At 43.6% G+C, this 18,170-nt stretch overlaps 1 protein-coding gene across 4 annotated transcripts in view; it reads left to right on the top strand.

The window, feature by feature from the left end:
- Nucleotides 1-18,170, top strand: part of ATP10A (ATPase phospholipid transporting 10A (putative)) — a 182,925-nt gene that overhangs the window by 151,780 nt on the left and 12,975 nt on the right. For all 4 annotated transcript variants that reach the window (XM_047737380.1, XM_047737381.1, XM_047737379.1 and 1 more), the window contains 4 exons: nt 5,344-5,447; nt 5,543-5,669; nt 10,980-11,164; nt 16,349-16,676. In XM_047737380.1, the coding sequence (XP_047593336.1) occupies nt 5,344-5,447; nt 5,543-5,669; nt 10,980-11,164; nt 16,349-16,676 (744 nt within the window). The remainder of the gene's footprint in view (nt 1-5,343; nt 5,448-5,542; nt 5,670-10,979; nt 11,165-16,348; nt 16,677-18,170) is intronic.

The following is an 18,170-nucleotide window of genomic DNA, read 5'->3' as shown; positions in this document are numbered from 1 at the left end:
ACAAAATTGATAAAACCCTTAGCCAGGTTCATCAATAAAAAAATAACCCAATAAACAAAACCAGAAACAAAAAAGGAGAAGTAAAAACTAATAACACAGAAATACGAAAAACTTATATGCCAACAAATTGGACAACCTAGAAGAAACAGATGAAATTCTAGCAACGTATAATCTTCTTAAATTGAAGAAGAAATAGAAAGATTTTCTATAGAAAATAGAAATAGAAAAGTTTCTATTTCAAGAAGAAATAGAAAATCTGAACAGACTAATAGTAGCAAATTTGAATTGGTAATCAAAAAAACTATGGAAAAATAAAAGTCCAGGACCAGATGGATTCATAGGTGAATTCTGCCTAACCTTTGCAGGAGAAGTAATACCTATTCTCAAACTGTTCTAAAAAAGAGAAGAGGAAGGAAAGCTTCCAAATACATTTTACAAGCCTCCTTTATTCTGAAATCTGATTTTGTATCTGCACAAAAGAAAAACAGCTATGGCAATTATCTGGGCAGATTTAATTCTACTGTTAAAAAAAATCATCTTTGTGCTATTCCACAGCCTTTAATGAAAGATAATTTAATGGGCCACTGTATTTCAGATTTTACCACATACACCAAGTCATGTATAAGGTAAAAGGCCTGGAGTAGCACAAACAAACAAGGGTAGGATGGTAGGACAGGGTGGCAAGTAGCAACCCCCATACAGAGAGGACCAGAGACTGTACTGAGCTGTCCAAGGGACAAAAGAGCAACCAAGAAAGCTGCAGCAGTCACCACACTTGTACTTTGCTGGAAGATCACTCTTTTAAATGAGGAAGCAGCCTCAAATTTCTAGACAAAGTGCAAACAAACAACTCCTACCACTTATAGTCAACTTCAAGGTCAGGGTGGAGGGTTTGTTTGCTGGGAGACTCTATGCAGGCTGGGGAGCCTCGTAGCCCCCTCCACCTAATCCTGCATCCCCAATGTAGCTTTGCTCTTGTGCTCACCTCCTCTGCTACTGTCCATCTCCTGCAGGTCTCTGGAAGGAAATTATTACCCATATCTAGATAACTATAGCTAAGAAGCAAAGCCTTCTATCTTTTCCACCATGAAAGAGACACTTAAAAGGATGACATTGCTCTAGTTACACATTGCTCAAACCATGGTATTAAGAGGGACAAATTAAAAATAAACCATTTGTGTAGCTCTTCACCTTACTCTGGGAATTTCCAAGCAGTGTGCAGGTCAGATAGGTTGGGACGGGGAAGAGCTACATGTAGACATCCAGCAACTTAAGATTCAGGAGGTTCCAAGACCCCATTGGGTTCTCAAGAGAGGAGCTGTCACCTTGGGAGGTCACTTTGAAGATATCCACTGGTGACACCCTGGAACTATTCAACTTCTACTTTATGGGGTGGTTGGGTGTGGAGAGGAGCAGACTTGCAGAGCACTTCACCAGAGCCATTATAGCCAAGTCGCTGTGCCTGTGTGCTGGTGATAAAATGAGGTAGGCACACAAGTATTATCCTCTGGATTCCTTCAGATCTTTAAGACCTTTTTTCAAAGAGATTTGACACTTTTACCAAAAAAAGAGAAGCGGAGACTATGCTGATTTTGGATGTGACTGTGTTAGAGTGTGTTGTGTTCTTAGGACGGGACTGTGTCTTGGACATTGTGTGGGATCAGGTAGAAAGCAGAGACTCCACCCCACTCCGGTACCTACAGACATCTGTTCAAATCCCAGGTCTACATTTACGGGCTAGAATGACCCTGAGTAAGTCACTTAATGTTGTTTGCCTCTGTTTCCCCTCCACACAAAGGAAATTAGGATGTGGACCTCATAAGAAGCCCCTGTCCAAGCCCCTAGCACAGTGTCTGGTCTGATGTTAAGTACAGAGTACAAGTTTAGGTCCCTTTCCCTTTTCTCTGGTTCCTTCCCCTTAAGATTCACTTGCTTGAGGTGTGGTCCAGTTGCCACGTGGTGTGCTGTTTAAAACACAAACACCCAGACTGCTCCAGACTCCGGACTCTGGACACCAGACTATGGAGAGTAGCCCACCACCTAGCATGGGCCTCACACACTCCTGCTATTGAGTAAATCAGTAAATGCATGCATGAACAAGGAAGGGAATTCACCTTCTTGTTCTACCACCTGGCCAAGATGAATCTCCCTATAAGAGAAATAAATTTGACTCAAGTATAGAAGAAATGGAAATACCACTTTGAGCATTTTAGACCACATGTCAGAATCATGAGTCAGAGTGGCCATTTTCCTCTGAGAATGTCCTCAGAGCATTGCCAGGCATGCTCTGGTAGGGACTCTGCTGCAGTGTCCAACTGTACTGCTCAGCCAGAGCCAGAGTAGGCTTCCTTTCACTCCTTCTGCATTTTGAGGTCAGTGATGTGGGAGTCATTTTTAAAGATGGATGGGAGCTGTTACTGTTTGACACTTTGCATACCCTCCCAATCCTTCCCCAACCAGCACCCAGATGTGGCTGCAGGGACCTTCTCTGTGGGCTCCTCAGGCTGCCACCACCCATCAGAAGGCTCTGGATAGCATTGGTTCCACTTCTGCCCATGATGTTGCTCATGACCCAGGCAGCTGTGTTGCAGACACAGAATTCTTCCTACTACCTTAAATAGAAAAGCCCATGGGATCTGCGTTGCTTGTAGAATATCAGAAAGAAGAGGCTGATATTGCGTGAGTATCACTTAAAATACAATGGGATTGTTAGGATGCCTGTAGTCTGAGATGAGTGCAGAAGAGCCAGGCTGACCACATAACTCTGGGGGTCCATGGGTTTGCTTTTGAGGACATTGCCCAATACACTCTTTGCAGGTGCCCCCAGCTCCTCGGTGCTCATCCACTTTGAGCTTGAGTTCTTTCTACCATCTTGGCCCCTCCATCAGAATATAGACATATCCCAGCATTCACAAAGAACCAATCCTACAAATCCTAACATTGGCTCTTCCCAGTGACTGTGCAATCACTGGTGTGGTGGGAAACTACAAGGGAGAGGTCAAGTAAGAATCAGAAACAAGGTCTTACCTCAAGTGGCAGAGCAGGCTGTGTCTGCAAGTCTGGAGGAGTGAGGGGATGAGGCAGGGCAGTCGCTGCTTCTCTCCCTGAAGGGCAGGGTGGGCTCTGACCCAGGCTCTGCTGTGAGTGGCCCTGTACAGAGCAGCTCTGCATTGCTGCCTATGGGATCACACAACTCATCCAGGGCACCCAGCATGCTGAGCTGCCTGGCCTGCTTCCTCTAGCTCATCAGGTTTGTTTTGACCAAGTGTTCAGTCTCAGCCCCTGCACGCTGCTGCTTTCCTAGAGTGCAGTCTTCCCCTCCCATCTCTGGAGAACCAAAGTACCATATTGTTATTATTCTAATTCCAAAGGCCCTCAGATAGATGCGTCTTTGCTCGAATAATAGTCAGCATCTGGAATACTGTTATTATCCCCTTCTGAGAATTGTTACTACAATATCAGGAGTAAAATGGTAGTCAAAATTAAGATGTCATCTTTTGAGTGTCATTTTTTCAGGAAACTTAAATTCCTAAAGCAAATCAATCAAGGGCAGTGTTTCCCCTCTCTCTTTTTTTCATTAATGCTCCTTTAAGGAGCCTTTTTAGACATTTTTAAATTATCTCCCTGTGACATTTTAATGCCACAGATATGCTGTATATTTGTTTATGTACTGTCTATATATCTGTGCCTAAGTATGTTTTAGGTATATAATTAAAATTGTTTCTGGGCTTTTTTTTTTTTTTTTTGCCCCAGAACCAATGTTTTAGGCCCTTGGGGGTGCTATCTTCTCTATGGAGAACACATGTCTGAGAGGTGAAAGTGTTTCTCCCAGATCCAGTTTGCCCAGGACCTGACTCAGGTTGTAGACAGCCTGTTTTAGACCAGGGTGGAAGTAGAGTTGCCATATTTAGCAAACAAAATATATTGAATGCTGAGTAAAATTTGAATTTCAGATGAAAAACATAATATTTTTAGTAAAAGTATGTCTTATGTGATATTTGCACATCTTATATTCTGTCTGGTAATACTACTGGTGTTCTGGGGATAGAAACTGCACTTCCTATTAAAGGACAATTTTTCACAAACCGGAAGAGTATGTACCTTTGTTTACATCCACCTCCTGGGCCAATGGACACCACCGGATCACTCCTAATAAAGCTTTGTTTAGGGACACCTGGGTGGCTCGGCCAGTTAAGCGTTTGCCTTCTGCTCAGGTCATGATCCCAGGGTTTGGGGATTGAGTCCTGTGTCAGGCTCCTTGCTCATCAGGGAGCCTGCCACTCCCCCTGCTTGTGCTCTCTCTCTCTCTTTCTCTCTCTGACAAGTAAATAAAATCTCAAATAATTCTTTGTTTATATGAGCGTCTCATTTCAACAAATGTCATTAATAACAGTCAGAAATATGATGTGGTTCTTTTTAAAATAACAGCTTTCCTTTAAATTTTATGTGAAACGTGTATACTACTTACACGTGATAACATAGACCCGGGGCGAATCTAGTGGTGTGGAGGGCTCCACATGTGTCTCTTACTGGAGGTTGTGGGAGTAAGTCACAGGGGAAGAATGCTCTTGTGACATTCCTGCTTAAGGCACTGCAACAAAATGCAATTCTAAATGCAGCCAGCTAGAGCACTGGCCCTGAGACCCAGGCATCATATACTTTCATCATGCACAAACCAACGTGCGTTATGCCTTTCCACACATAATTGGCGACCCATGGAAATGGCCGACTTGGGAAAGTGTGTGTCAGCTTGTCGTGGATGCCACAGTCGGGTGAGGCTCTGAGTCAGCACTTCTGAAGTTTGTTAATTAAGCAGTAAGTCTACTCAGCTGTGTCTACAAGGAAGCAGAAAGGGGTGTGTGTTTAGAGAACTCTTACTAGTGGACTTAGCTTTTTCTTTGTAATTGCGGTAAAAAAAAAAAAAAAACCTCACATGACCTAAAATTTACCATCTCAATACAGTAGTGTTAAGTGGATTCACACAGCTGGTCAACAGATCTCCAGAACTTTACCTTGCAAAGCAAACTCTTTACCCACTGGACAATTCCTCTTGTCTCCCCCTGCCTCCACCCCTGGCACCCCTGTTCTGCTTTCCGTGTCTCTGAGTATAACTACTTTCAGGCCTCCAAAACATGGCTGTTTTCATGGAAAGCTAGCCGGAAGCTAGGGGAGAGGAGCTTCCGGGCTGGAGCCTCTGGGACGGTGCTGGCCTCTCTTGTGGGCTGCACGTGCAAAGTTGTTTCAACACCATGCAAAAGCTGCCTGAGGTTTGTGGAGCGGTCCACCAACCGCTGGATTCTGTTGTTTGTTCTTACCTGTATTTCTGCTTCTACCCCAACCTAGATGACGCCAGAGGAAGGCATCAAAAGAAAATCCGAAGCAAGACTCAGAATTACCTCAACCTGTATGCCGTGGAAGGCCTGCGCACCTTGTGCATCGCCAAGAGGGTGAGTGGGCGCCACCGCCACAGGAGTACGGGTGCTGACCACCACCCTCACGGTGCTCGGCGCCTGCGCGGCACTCACCAGTGTGTCTCACGTAGGTTCTGAGTGAAGAAGAGTATGCCTGTTGGTTGCAAAGCCACTTAGAAGCAGAATCTTCCCTGGACAACCGCGAGGAGCTGCTTTTCCAGTCTGCCATTCGCCTGGAAACGAATTTGCATCTGTTGGGTAATTATGCACATGGGCAAGAGTTGCACCAAGCAGTGTGGAATTTGCAGAGACAGTCCTGGATGGGGTCCTGACATGGCTGTAGTCACTGGCAGCTCTACACCTGCCGGGCGTGGTTCAGAAGCTGCCTGGTCTGATGCTAGCACGGCCCCCAGGCCCAGCCACCCCTGATAGAACATTCACACTACAGCCTGTCTCTGTGATATTCCATGTGTCCACCAGGCACCCACTGACACCTGACTTGCCTCCCCCTAAACCCTGCTTTCCCACCAAAAATAGAGATGAGGCTCACTCCACCTCCTACCCGTTACACAAAAAGAAACTGTTGGACTCCAGAAATGGCTGCACTTTACATCTTATGAATGTTTCATAGATTCAATTTGGATGAAAAGAAAACGAGCTCATTTTTGCTAAAATGTGCCCATTTGCTACTGTGGTCATATTAGTATATATAAGAATATTTATTTTAATATTTAAAATATTTAATATTAAGTTTGTATTAAATTAGCTGAGTCTTTGTTATGTGCTCTCTGTGACCACACCAGGAATGGATTGTGATCAGTACACAGCCCATCCCGTGGTTCCAATAGTCAGATGGTATATCTGGGGCATGGAGAACCTGGAGTTCATCCCTCTTCATTTGATATAGAAAGGCTGTAATTCATTTGGTCTTGCTCCCTGGATGAAGGAGTTGGGCTACCTATATATCTGTATATGCATATCTAATATAATGATTAATATGTTCCATAGCATAACAGACACACTTCATATAATATTCTTTTTTGCCTGTGCTGTTTTATAGGCAGGCAAGCACTGCTCAAAAAAGCCCCAAGATCTAGATGCGCAAACACCTCATGAGCAGTATTCCTGGGCGGGGTGTGGGGGGTGATTAAATGAAACATTTGGAAGACAGCTGTACTTTTTCTAGCCTGCCAGGTTTTGATTTACTGCACTAGGACTATTCATATCTAGAACATACTTCTCCAGAAGACACTGTTGATCATACCTGTGGGATAGGCAGGGGTTCCTGCTGGTCTTCCTGGCCCATAGACAGGTTTTACCTGTCTTACTTCTCTGTCCCTTCACTGCAGGGCACTCTCCCTGGAGAGCTCTGACTCTTGAATGGAGTAAAATTTGCTTCCCCAGTCCTTTCTTCCGGTGGGCACTGGTCCCACTCTGTGGAGCAAGGCAGATGGAATCTCTTCCCTTTTCCACAGGGTGAGACCTTAACTGTTTGAGGACTTGGCTGTGAGTCCCTATGCTGTCCACCTATATTTTTAGGCACCCCTACTTTTCCTTCTTTCAGAGTCTACAAGCCTTGGCTTGATTGTCCAGTTCTGGCTCTGTCCCCTAGTGACCATAAGACCCTGGGCAAGTGACACTGTCTTTTTGGCATCCCAGTCTCCTTGGCTGTCGGGTAATAATCCTGCGGGGATGAACAAAGGGGGTGCCAAGTGAAGCACTAATGAGGTCCAAGCACAGGGTCTAGTATTCAGCAGCCCATGGTGATGAGTCAGAGGTTACTGCCTTCACATATGGGGAATTGCTTTCTAGCTTGGATTCTGATATTTTTGCTTGGGCAACTATGTAAGCATCTAAAAGTAAGGTTTTTTACTTATCCCTATTCCAGTTTTTTTTTCTGTTGGGGCTGGGATAGTAGAATTTTTCAGAATCTTGATTCAGCCACATTCTGCTGTCATCCTGAGTGGATGCTTATCTCCAGGGGTGTGTCAGATGGCTCTGAGGTGAGTCAGTGAAGGAACTACTGGAGTGCCCACAGTGGGCACCATCAGTGTGCTGGAGTCTGGTGATGCCTGCTGGGGAGGGCCTCTCCATACATTTTCAGTAATTTTGCAGTCACCTTTTGTTGTTTCGCATAATTTTCAGGAATTTTTGCATAGCTTTTTGATGCTGTTGGTAGTTTGACATCAGCCAAGGTGGGCGTGTTTGTACTACAGAAATGGGAAATTGCAACAAATCAGCTTCCCTCCTGCTAGCTGATTGTTAAACACTTAGCATCTCCTGCAGCCTGGGCTATTTACGGTTCAGATGATGAGCCAGCCTGAGCTGGAGAATAGGAGAACCACCACCTTAGTGTGCACTACAGCTTTATCCACAGACACTGTGCTCCAATTCCTCTGATTCATTTTTAAGAAATGTAAAGTAAGCCATTTATATATATATATTTTAAAGATGTTATTTATTTATTTGACAGAGAGAGAGGGAAGCAAGCTCCCCCCTGAGCAGAGAGCCTGATATAGGGCTCGATCCTAGGACCCTGAGATCATGACCTGAGCCGAAGGCAGATGCTTAACCCACTGAGCGCCCCAAGCCATTTATATTTTTAATAAGCCCACAGCCAAATACTGCTTCTAAATATATTCATTTAGGTTCTTATATTAAATAACATCAGAGAACTACAAAAGAAGGGTCACTTATACTGTGTGCTTAAAATTTCCTTTTCCATACTGTTCTGGCCAAGAACCTTAATTCAAAGGACAACATTCTGTTCCCTTTCCCTGGCGTTCCTGTTTGTTTTTCCAGATGTCACCTGGAACTCCCCTCGCATGAAAGGCCACCTGACATTTGTTCACAGTGAAACATGGTGGCACTAGCTTGAACCCTACTACCTACCCTGTTATAACACTCAAAATGCCAGGCCCTCCTAAGGCTCAGGCTGTAGAGAGGTGGCATTTACTCTAAGTTGCGTAGATTCTATTGCTAATAAGCTACCTTAAAGAGCTGAAGAAAGACCACTGCGCTTCCAGGTAATTTTTAAAGGACTGTTCCCTGAGATTTATCCTTATTCTCAGCTCAAATACTTTATTCTCAGATACTCTTTATCCCCAGCCATATTTCATGCTGAGATAGACATACTTTACATAATTCTCTTTCTGAGTTCAATAATATTCTATGTTTGATTCGAAGCTGCACATAGAGGTTAGGATCAGCAACCCAGTCAGGGCCCATTAGTTTGGCCAGTTAGCTCCTGAAATGAAGGTGCTTTATTTTCAAGGTGTTAGGTTTTCCCCGAAGGACTGAATTTATCTCTGAGTCCGTCCTTGCTTTTTTTTTTTTTTTCCTCAGAGGACATTTATCAAGGAGCTCTGGCTGAGCAGCCAGTATACAAAGGTTACAAGGGGAGTTACAAGGCCCCTCTAGGAAGTTGCTGTCTAGTGAAGGGTGGGTAACTGGCTGAATTACACACAAAGCTGTGTTCCACAGTTGAAGTTCTCCTAGAGCAGCCGTACAGGTCAGAGGTTTGGAGCATGAGACATACTGTGTATGGAACACTGTAGCCCTTGCATTGCTACCTAATCTCTCTCACCTTTGTTTCCCACATCTGTATGGTGGGGATAATTGTAGTACTCACATGTTAGGGATGTTGCAGAAACTTTTGCCTGGCATTTAATAATTCATCAGGGTTAGCCATCATTATGATTATTCCATAACCATTGTTGTTATTAAGTATGAACAAGATTTTTTTTAGAGAGAGAGAGAGAGCACACACGGGGGGAGGGGCAGATGGAGAGACAAACTCTAATGAGGCTCTGTGCTGAGCACAGGGGCCCAATGATGCGGGGCTTGATCTCAGGACCCTGAGTTCATGACCTGAGCCAAAACCAAGAGTTGGATACTTAACCAACTATACCACCCAGGTGCCCCTGAATAAGACATTTTGAGTACATGGAGACAGACGTGATCATCCCTCCCCCTTTCCTTGGATATCCGGGAATGTGCCACAACATAAGTGATACTTAGGATCCCTTCGTAGATATCAGCTCTGTTGGATGGTGAAAATAGGGAGCCAGAGACCTAGAGCATACCCTTTCTTTCCGTCCTAGAACCAGGGGTCTGGGGGATGGGAGAAGGGCCAAGACCAGATGGCCTTCCAGTACCTGGGTTATCAAAAATATGTTCACAATGAACATGGAGCACAACATGGTTTTATTCCTAAGCAGACTTTGAGCCCTACACCCCTGCCTCGTCCTTCCCTTGAGGACTCTGTGATTCAGAGCTGAGGGCAGCTTGGGTGCAATATCTCGTCCTCCTTTTCTGGGCCCTTAGCCTTCTGTTCCCACTTAGCCTTCTGGTGCATTCAAATAAAAGGTAGGCCCAGGTCCAACACACTGCACAGGCTGCATGAGATGTAAGAGAGAAGACTGCCACTTACCCTTGAGGGGGCTTCTGCAGAGCTGGTCCAACAGGCGTGTGATTTGTGAAAGTGCATGATAGGATATACTTAAGAAATGCATGCTTTTTGTACATGTATTATATTCATGCACATGTATATGACTCCACCCTCCCTACACCTGCCTACTCATCTGTTCTAGGAGGAGAAAGGAAAGTGGTGTCTATTTTAGCCATTCAGGCTGTCATAGCAAAGTACCACAGACTGGACAGCTTAAACAGCAGACATTGATTTCTCATAGTTATGGAGGCTGGAAGTTCCATATCAAAGTGGCAGCCAGTTTGGTTCATTAAAGGACTCTCTTCCTGGCTTGCAGATGGCTATCTTCCTTCTGTATCATTCCTTCTTGAATGGTGGAGGGAGATCATCTCTCTTATGTCCCTTATTTTAAGGGCATTAACCTCATTCATGAGTATTCCACCTTCCCACCTGATGCCATCACAGTGAGGGTTAGGGCTTCAATCTATGAATTATGGAGGTAAGGGGACACATTCAGCCTGTATCAGCCTCTCAGCACAGCGAACAGTGTGACATAAAAGAGAAGGGCAGGGCCAGTGAGGTGTCCTCGGTCAGTGCTGTACTTCCAGAGGGAAGATAGAGACCATCTCATTAAGTTGGCAATAGGAAAAAAACTGAGGGTGACCTGGAAAGCACCTTTCTGCACTGGGTAGAAAATGTGTCCCAATGTACAGAAGATTGTGTAGGGAGACCCACTGCTTATTAATTATGTTTGTGGAAAAGGTATATTCTGGGTAATGTTGCTTTTGAGAAATAATGGGCTTGTGTGGTCTGCTTAGGGAGCTCACAGTAAACACTGCTGAGAGCATAGCTTGTGGATGTCATGGATAATTTTTAAAACTTTTTCATCCTTCTGAATATGGTCATTCCTACCATCTCCCCACAAGCTTTGTTTCCAAGTTATCTGTTACGTTAAAAATTAGCTGCCTGTTAGGAAGCATTGGAAGTGCTTTATCGTAAGTACAGAGAATTATGTTAAGCAGGTCCCAGTCTATGGGGTCATGCTAGCATCACTGGTATGTTGGCAGTGGCATCTGTGCCCCATCAGGGTCTGAGGGCATGTGCGGAGAGGGCTCACCTACACTTGCACGTTTGACCAGGTGCCACTGGGATTGAAGATCGCCTGCAAGATGGAGTCCCAGAAACCATTGCTAAATTGCGTCAAGCAGGCCTGCAGATTTGGGTTCTCACTGGTGACAAACAAGAAACAGCCATTAACATCGCATACGCCTGCAAACTGCTGGACCATGACGAGGAAGTCATCACCCTGAATGCTGAGTCCCAGGTATGTAGGTTCTAGGAAGCCGTGCTCTGCCTGGGGCAGCTTCATACCCACCTAGCCTCATGCAACAGGAATGCCTTCCATTTCTTTGCCCTCTACCTCTGTGTTTACATCTGTGTTGGGTTCCTTGCATGTTTCTTACCATTGCCTAGAAGGATGTGGGATTTGATGGGATTTCTTAATTTCTAAGGGATGCATCTCTGGACTTTATTAATGCAAAGTTAAATCTGATTTTCCCTGACATATTCATGTCAACAATATTGGAGAATTGTTTCATGAGTCACACAAGGCAGCATACCAGTCCGTTCAGCACTGATATACTCAGGATGGGATGGGTCGTCTTGCGGACGCTTCGCTGGGCACCTAGACTTTTCATCCAGTCACATTTATCTATTTAAATCTCCCAAGTATGTAGGGAGTATCTACTTCTCATAAACCTGGCCTGAGCTCTGATTCCTTGCGTGACCTCCCACTTGAAACATCTTTTTGAACTATATGATGAGGTCTGATTCTTTTTTTTCTTTTTCTTTTTCTTTTATGGATTATCATTTAGCTGTTACATTTAAGATGTGTCTAGCCACAAAGATTATTCCTATGTATTCTTCGAAAAGCTTTGTAGTTTATTACTATACCTTTAGACATATTCCATTTTATGTGGAATTTTGTATAAGGTTCAGGTCAAACTTCATTCTTCTGCATATAGCTCACTAATCCAGCACCATTTGTTGAAAAGCCTTTTTTTTTCCACTGAATCGTCTTTACACCCTTGTGGAAAATCAGTTGGTCATGTTTTTTAAGATTTATTTCTGGACATTCTATTCTGTTGCACTGACCTGCGTGTCTGTCCCTTCATCAGTATCATGCTGCCCTATGGAGTTTAGAAGTCTTAATATGGTAGTTTTCTTTTTTTTTTTTTCCCTGATTATTCTTTCTGTTTTCAGTTCCTCCATTCCCTTTCCTGCCTTCCTTTGGGTTACTTAAAACATTTTTTAGTATTCCATTTTAATATATCTCATTTCTTTGATAACATCATTTTACTTGGGTTTTTAGCTTCTTTTTTTTTTCTTAGAGAATACAATATGCATTCTTAAGTCATCAGTACAATCAGTATTTTGCTACTTCAAGTAGAATGAAGTCTTGTCACACCATGTGTCCCTTTACCTCTTTACTTTGTAGGCATCTTCTATATGAAAGCTACAGAGATGGAAATCCTTGTCAGATAATTTTTGCTTTCAATCAAAAAGCATACTTTAAAGATGTCAAAAGGGAAAGAATAGCCCATTTTATTTATGTGAATATTGACAATTTCTGTCACACTTCTTTTGTCTCCAGGGTTAAAAGCATCCTTGTGGCATTTTTTTTCCTCTTGTCTGAAAAACTTCCTTCAGCAATTCCTTTAAAGTAGGTCTACTGCCAACAGATTCTCTTACTTTCCTTTGTTCAGAGAATGTGTTTATTTCACCATGGTTTCTAGGTGAAATCAACAGTCATCCAAATCATTGTTACCCTATAGCTAATGCACCATTTTTATCTGGATGTTTTGATTGATTGATTGATTGATTGATTTTGCCTCTAAGCAGTTTGTTTATGGTGTGTTTAGGCACAGAGTTTTTCAGATTGATACTCTGGGATTTGCTGAGCTACTTGAATCTGTGGGGTTATGTCTTTCACTAAATTTGGCAACTTTTTAGCCATTTTTAATTTCTTCAGACATTTTTTTCTACACTGCAATTGCTCCTCTTCTTCTGGAAGACTGATGACATGAACGTCAGGTCTTCTGGTTTGTCTCAAGGCTCCCTGAGGCTGTCCTCATTTTTTTAAATTTTTCTTTTTCTCTTGGTAAAATTGGTTAATTTCTATTGATCTTTGAGTTCACTGACTTTTTCTTCTGTTATCTCCTTTCTGCTGTTGGGCTATTTAGTGATGTTTTAAAAAATAAATTTAAATTTATAGAAAAATTGGAAAGATAGTATTGAAAGTTCCCAAATAATCCACACCAAAATTTTTCTGTTATTAACATCTTTAACAGTAATCAATGAATTGACATGTTATTACTTACTAAAATCTATACTTGGGGAGCGCCTGGGTGGCTCAGTGGGTTAAGGCTTCTGCCTTTGGCTTGGGTCATGATCCCAGGGTCCTGGAATTGAGCCCCACATCAGGCTCCCTGCTCAGCAGGGAGCCTGCTTCCTCCTCTCTCTCTGCCTGCCTCTCTGCCTACTTGTGATCTCTGTCTATCAAGTAAATAAATAAAAATCTTAAAAAAAAAATCTATACTTAGGATGCCTAGGTGGTCCAAGATTAAGCATCCGACTCTTGATTTTGGCTCAGGTCATGATCTCAGGGATGTGGGATTGAGCCCCACATTGGGCTCTGTGCTGGGCATGGAGCCTGCATGAGATAATAATAATAATAATACTTCCTCCACCTCTAATAATAATAATAAATAAATAAAATAAAATCTATGCTATATTCAGATTGTCTTAATTTTTACCTAATGTCCTTTTTGTGTTCCAGGATCTCATACAGAATATCACATTATATTTAACTGTCATGTTTCCTTGGGCTCTTACTAGCTGTAACAGTTTCTTAAATTTTCTCTTTTTGATGACTTGAGAGTACTAATCAGTTATTTTAAAGAATACCCTTATATGGGGATTGGTCTGGTGTTTTTCTAAAAGTGCCTAAAGTGCCATTTTCATCATTTTATCACATCATATTAAAAGGTACATTCTATCAACATGATTTACCACTGTTGGTTTTATGTTTGTCAGGTTTCTCCACTGTAAGCCAATTATTTTTACTCCTTTCCATATTGTACTCGTTGGAAGGAAGGGACTATGCACAGTTCACACTCAAAGTGTGGAGTTCTATTTCCCCTCCTTGAGGACGGAATATCTACATAAATTACTTAGAAACCAGTGAGCTGCTTATTTTGGTTAAGACATTTTTAGGGTTTTGTTTTGTTTTGTTTGGGGGGGGTTCTAAAATTTCTATTGGTTCTTCTTTATATCTTGTCTTTTTTGTGAGACTTTCTTTCTATTCATTTTTAGAATGTCCACTCTTATTAGATAGAGCATTTTTATAATAGATGTTTCATAGTCTTTCTCAAATAATTCTGGTATCTGTGACATCTTCGCTTTGGCTTTTGTTGACTGTCTTTTTTCACATGCATTGAGAATTTCCTGCTTCTTTGCATGCTGATGAATTTGGGGTTGTATTGTAGGCATTTTGAATGACACTGGTTATTTTAAAATTCTGTGAAGAATGTGGATATATTCAAGGCAGGTAATCAGCCCTCTTAGATTCAGGCTCCAAGCTCTGAACAGCCTCTGGGTGGTGGTTTTGATGTCAGTTTTGTGTAGCCTTTACCAAGCTGTTAGACTCTATCTCACATTTTTCCCACCCCTTAATAAAAGTTGGGAACTTGGGTGGCAGTCTATCCCTAGTTCAAGTCTCAAGAGTCTTTGTTATGCCATTTAGGATTATGTCTATGTGTGCATGGTTTGTGGGTGAGTTCAGGAATTAATAAGCCATGCTATGGGGTCAGCTGGCCAAGCTCTTCCCTCTTCACCATTTTTTTTTTTTTTTAAGTACTTTCTGGTTCTCTGGGACTCCCCTTTCCAGTTCTCTGGCCAGAAAGCTGGGTTTGAGTTACCTTGCTCTACTTTGTACTTCTGCCCCAACACCTCCATCCAAGACCAAGTGGTGGTAGGACAGAGAGAAAAAGGCAGAAGTTATCTTACCACCTCAGAACCTTCTCTAATATTTCCTTCTCTAATAAAGTCTTTGGCAACAGATAGTCCTGCTGCCACGATAGCAAAATTACCTGGGGCTGGAATCCAGAGAATAGAGAAAACGTAAATAAAACTGGGATTTCCCCTATCTTCTCTGTGCATTGGGAGTTCTCTTTTCCACTCCAGCTGGGGCAGGGATAGGGGGTAGAGGTTGGGGTTTCTCCTGGAGCTCTCTCTGTCCCTGCCTTGGCTCCTACTTCTAGATTTTATGATGCTTGGGTACAGACCAGAGGGAAAATGGAAAATTCACCCACCTGTCCAGTGTACTTAGAACACTAGTCTTCCTCCCCAATGCAACAGCTTCTGTTTATTTTCAAAGTCCTCAAAGAGTTGCCCTATGACTTCTCTGTTCTTCTGCCATAGCTGCCTTCAGTGGGGGAGCCAGGGTAGTTGTGCTTACTCCAGTTTACCTTAGTAGTGCCTGGTGCTAGCACAAGGGAACCCAGAGTGTTTGTAGAATGAGATTTCACATCCTCTTCCAGCCCCACCTCATTTACTACCATTCCCAACCCCACCCCAGAAGCAAATCTCTCCCTCTTCATAGCCTGTAATGCTTTTGCACATCCTAATCTGTGACTTCCTGTGATTGTATGTTCAGCTGCTGCCATTTGTTCAGGAGCTAATAACTGTGTCTTCTCAGTCTTCCTTTTTCTTGTCTCACTTTTCTAAATACAAAAGGCCCTCAATAAGCACTTACTGAACACAGCTGGATTTCCAGGGTGCGTTGCAGAAAATTGGTTGCTTACCCAGTGGGCTCACTGTCCACAGAGGTCCAAGAACTACTTGCCTTCCCTGGAGTGTGTTTACTCCTGGAAATTGTCACCTCTCTTATGTCCCCTGACCCCTTGGCCTCCTCTATAAGTTTTCCTATTCTTTCTGGAACTCAGGTACAGTTTTATTGCCAATAAAAGCCTCAGAAATTATGCTTTTTAAAACCATTATTTCCCTGGCCAACTGGAGAGCTTAGGGAAACCCTGATAATTATACTTCTTTAGAGGATAATCATAATAAAGACTTCTAAAAGGTTTCGTACCTCACAAGCAAGCAAAAATGGCTGAGTAAAGCCCTCAGAGAAGTATGGAGGGGTGCATGTTAGACTCCCTCAACCTAACCAGCCAGCAGTTTAGCCATAGTACAGTCGGTTTTTGCAAACTGAAGACGTTCTCGTCTAACGTCCACCGAATGTAATGGGCAGTGAAGTGGAGTCTTATCAAAACCCTAGACAAACTCATCCTCTTCATGTGGACAGTTATCATCTTCAGTGAACTTCCCTTCTGGGCAGAGTCTGCAGCCTGGTGCCCTTGAGATGATCAGACTATCAGTGTCGAGGAAGGTAACAGAATGCGTGGTACAGCTGAATGAACAGAGCTTCCTCTCATGTCCATTTCAGGAGGCCTGTGCGGCCTTGCTAGACCAATGTCTACACTACGTGCAGTCCAGGATCCCCTGCAGCACCCCTGAGAAGACTGCAGGCAACGTGAGCGTGGGGTTCTCCCCTCTCTGCCCACCCTCCACGTCCACCACCTCTGGCCCCAGCCTGAGCCTCGTGATCGATGGGAGAAGTCTGGCCTATGCCCTTGAGAAAAACCTAGAAGACAAATTTCTCTTTCTCGCTAAGCAGTGCCGGTCAGTCCTTTGCTGTCGCTCGACACCTCTGCAGAAGAGTATGGTGGTGAAACTGGTCAGAAGCAAGCTCAAGGCCATGACCCTAGCCATAGGTAAGTATCCAGGCCAGCCGGGCTGGACCCTATGTAAATGAGTAGCCTCCGTCTCATGCAGCTGCTTCCTGTGGATGCATCCTGGAGTTTCCACCCTGTCGGTGCTATACTGTAAGATGGGAAAACACTTCCTTTCTCTTTTTTCTGTTTATAAAGTCACACCCAATGCAAGAAAATAAGCAGCCTGTTTGAAATATAAAACATGGACTTGAAAACCACAAAATGTGGTACAACAGTTATAGCTTGTATATATAGCTGTATATAGTTATACAGTGGAGGTTTAAGAAGACAAAGCTGACACCGTTTCTTGGGAGACAGGAGACTAGACATTTGCTGTCCCAGGCAGCCTCTGCCACAGCAGAGCCCTGCACACTAAGTATTGTTTCAGAACACCTTAAAAAGAAGGCCCTCTGCAGGGGCTTCTGGTCACCATGACCCAACTGGAGTGCAAAACTACATAATAGTACAAGAACCCAGAGATCTGATGGTGATCCGAATCCCTGTTGCCTCTTAACCTTTGAACTTTACTGATTGTTCCAAGACAAGCATGTAATTAAATGAATCCATGTGAGTAGTTGCTAAACCTTGCAGTATTTCCTTAAGGACTGTGCATCTAATGGTGGCTTCTCCTTGCAGACTTTTGGCCTGGAGAGCCTTCTAGGGTCCTCTCCAGTGCTACCCAGTCCTCACCTACCTCCTCCCAGGGCATCATCCCCACCCACTCTGGCTGGGGTGCCATCTGCAGCCAGGTTTGGGGACTCAGCAGCACCATCTGCTGGTGAGGGCTGGGAAAGACTGCAGGTAGCACAGGGAAAGGGGTGATCCCCTGATCCCCAGTACCAAAAAAGTTTGGTCTCCCTGAATATAGAATCTGTACCTAGGTGAGATTTGGTTCTGAAATAAAAGATCCTCGCCAATCAATAATAATTACAGTGTTTTCTGCAAAGTGTCTTTCACAGTTTCCTGATGTGGGGATTGCTACTCTCTCAGGACACTTCATCAGGACAGAGTTGAGGCTGGTGGAGCTTGGGTCTGAGGTGGGATAGCCTTAGTGTGGTTGTTATGGAGACAGCCCTGTACATCTTCAGGGCTTTGGTAATCACTAAGGGTAGGGAGATGACCGTAGATGTGAACACATGTTTACTCTGAGTCCGTTGTCCAGGCTATGGGAAGGCCCCAGCTGTGGCCCTCTTCCAGGGGAGGCTGTTTCATTCCACATTTGCCCTCATGGATCTGGAGTGGCCTTCAGAGCTCCCTTAGCAAGTGATGTAGGTTGGTGCTGAGGAGTGTGCAGGCTAGGTGCAGGCTTCTCTGAGGTCCTCTCCATGGTGGCATGAGGACCATGCCCTCGGTAAGGCTGGTGTAACACATGAATGCATAAATTACATTTTCACAGCCTAGTCAGTGCCTGAGTCAGCCATGGAATCACTGGTGTATGGTATTCATTTAAAAAAAAAAAATGGAAGTAAAGTCTTAGTTGGTTAGAAAAAAGAA

The sequence above is a fragment of the Lutra lutra genome, chromosome 7 (genome assembly GCF_902655055.1).
Source record: "Lutra lutra chromosome 7, mLutLut1.2, whole genome shotgun sequence".
In the NCBI taxonomy this organism is placed as follows: domain Eukaryota; kingdom Metazoa; phylum Chordata; class Mammalia; order Carnivora; family Mustelidae; genus Lutra; species Lutra lutra.
The sequence above is the reverse complement of the archived record's forward strand: the minus strand, read 5'-3'. Positions and strand labels throughout refer to the sequence as shown.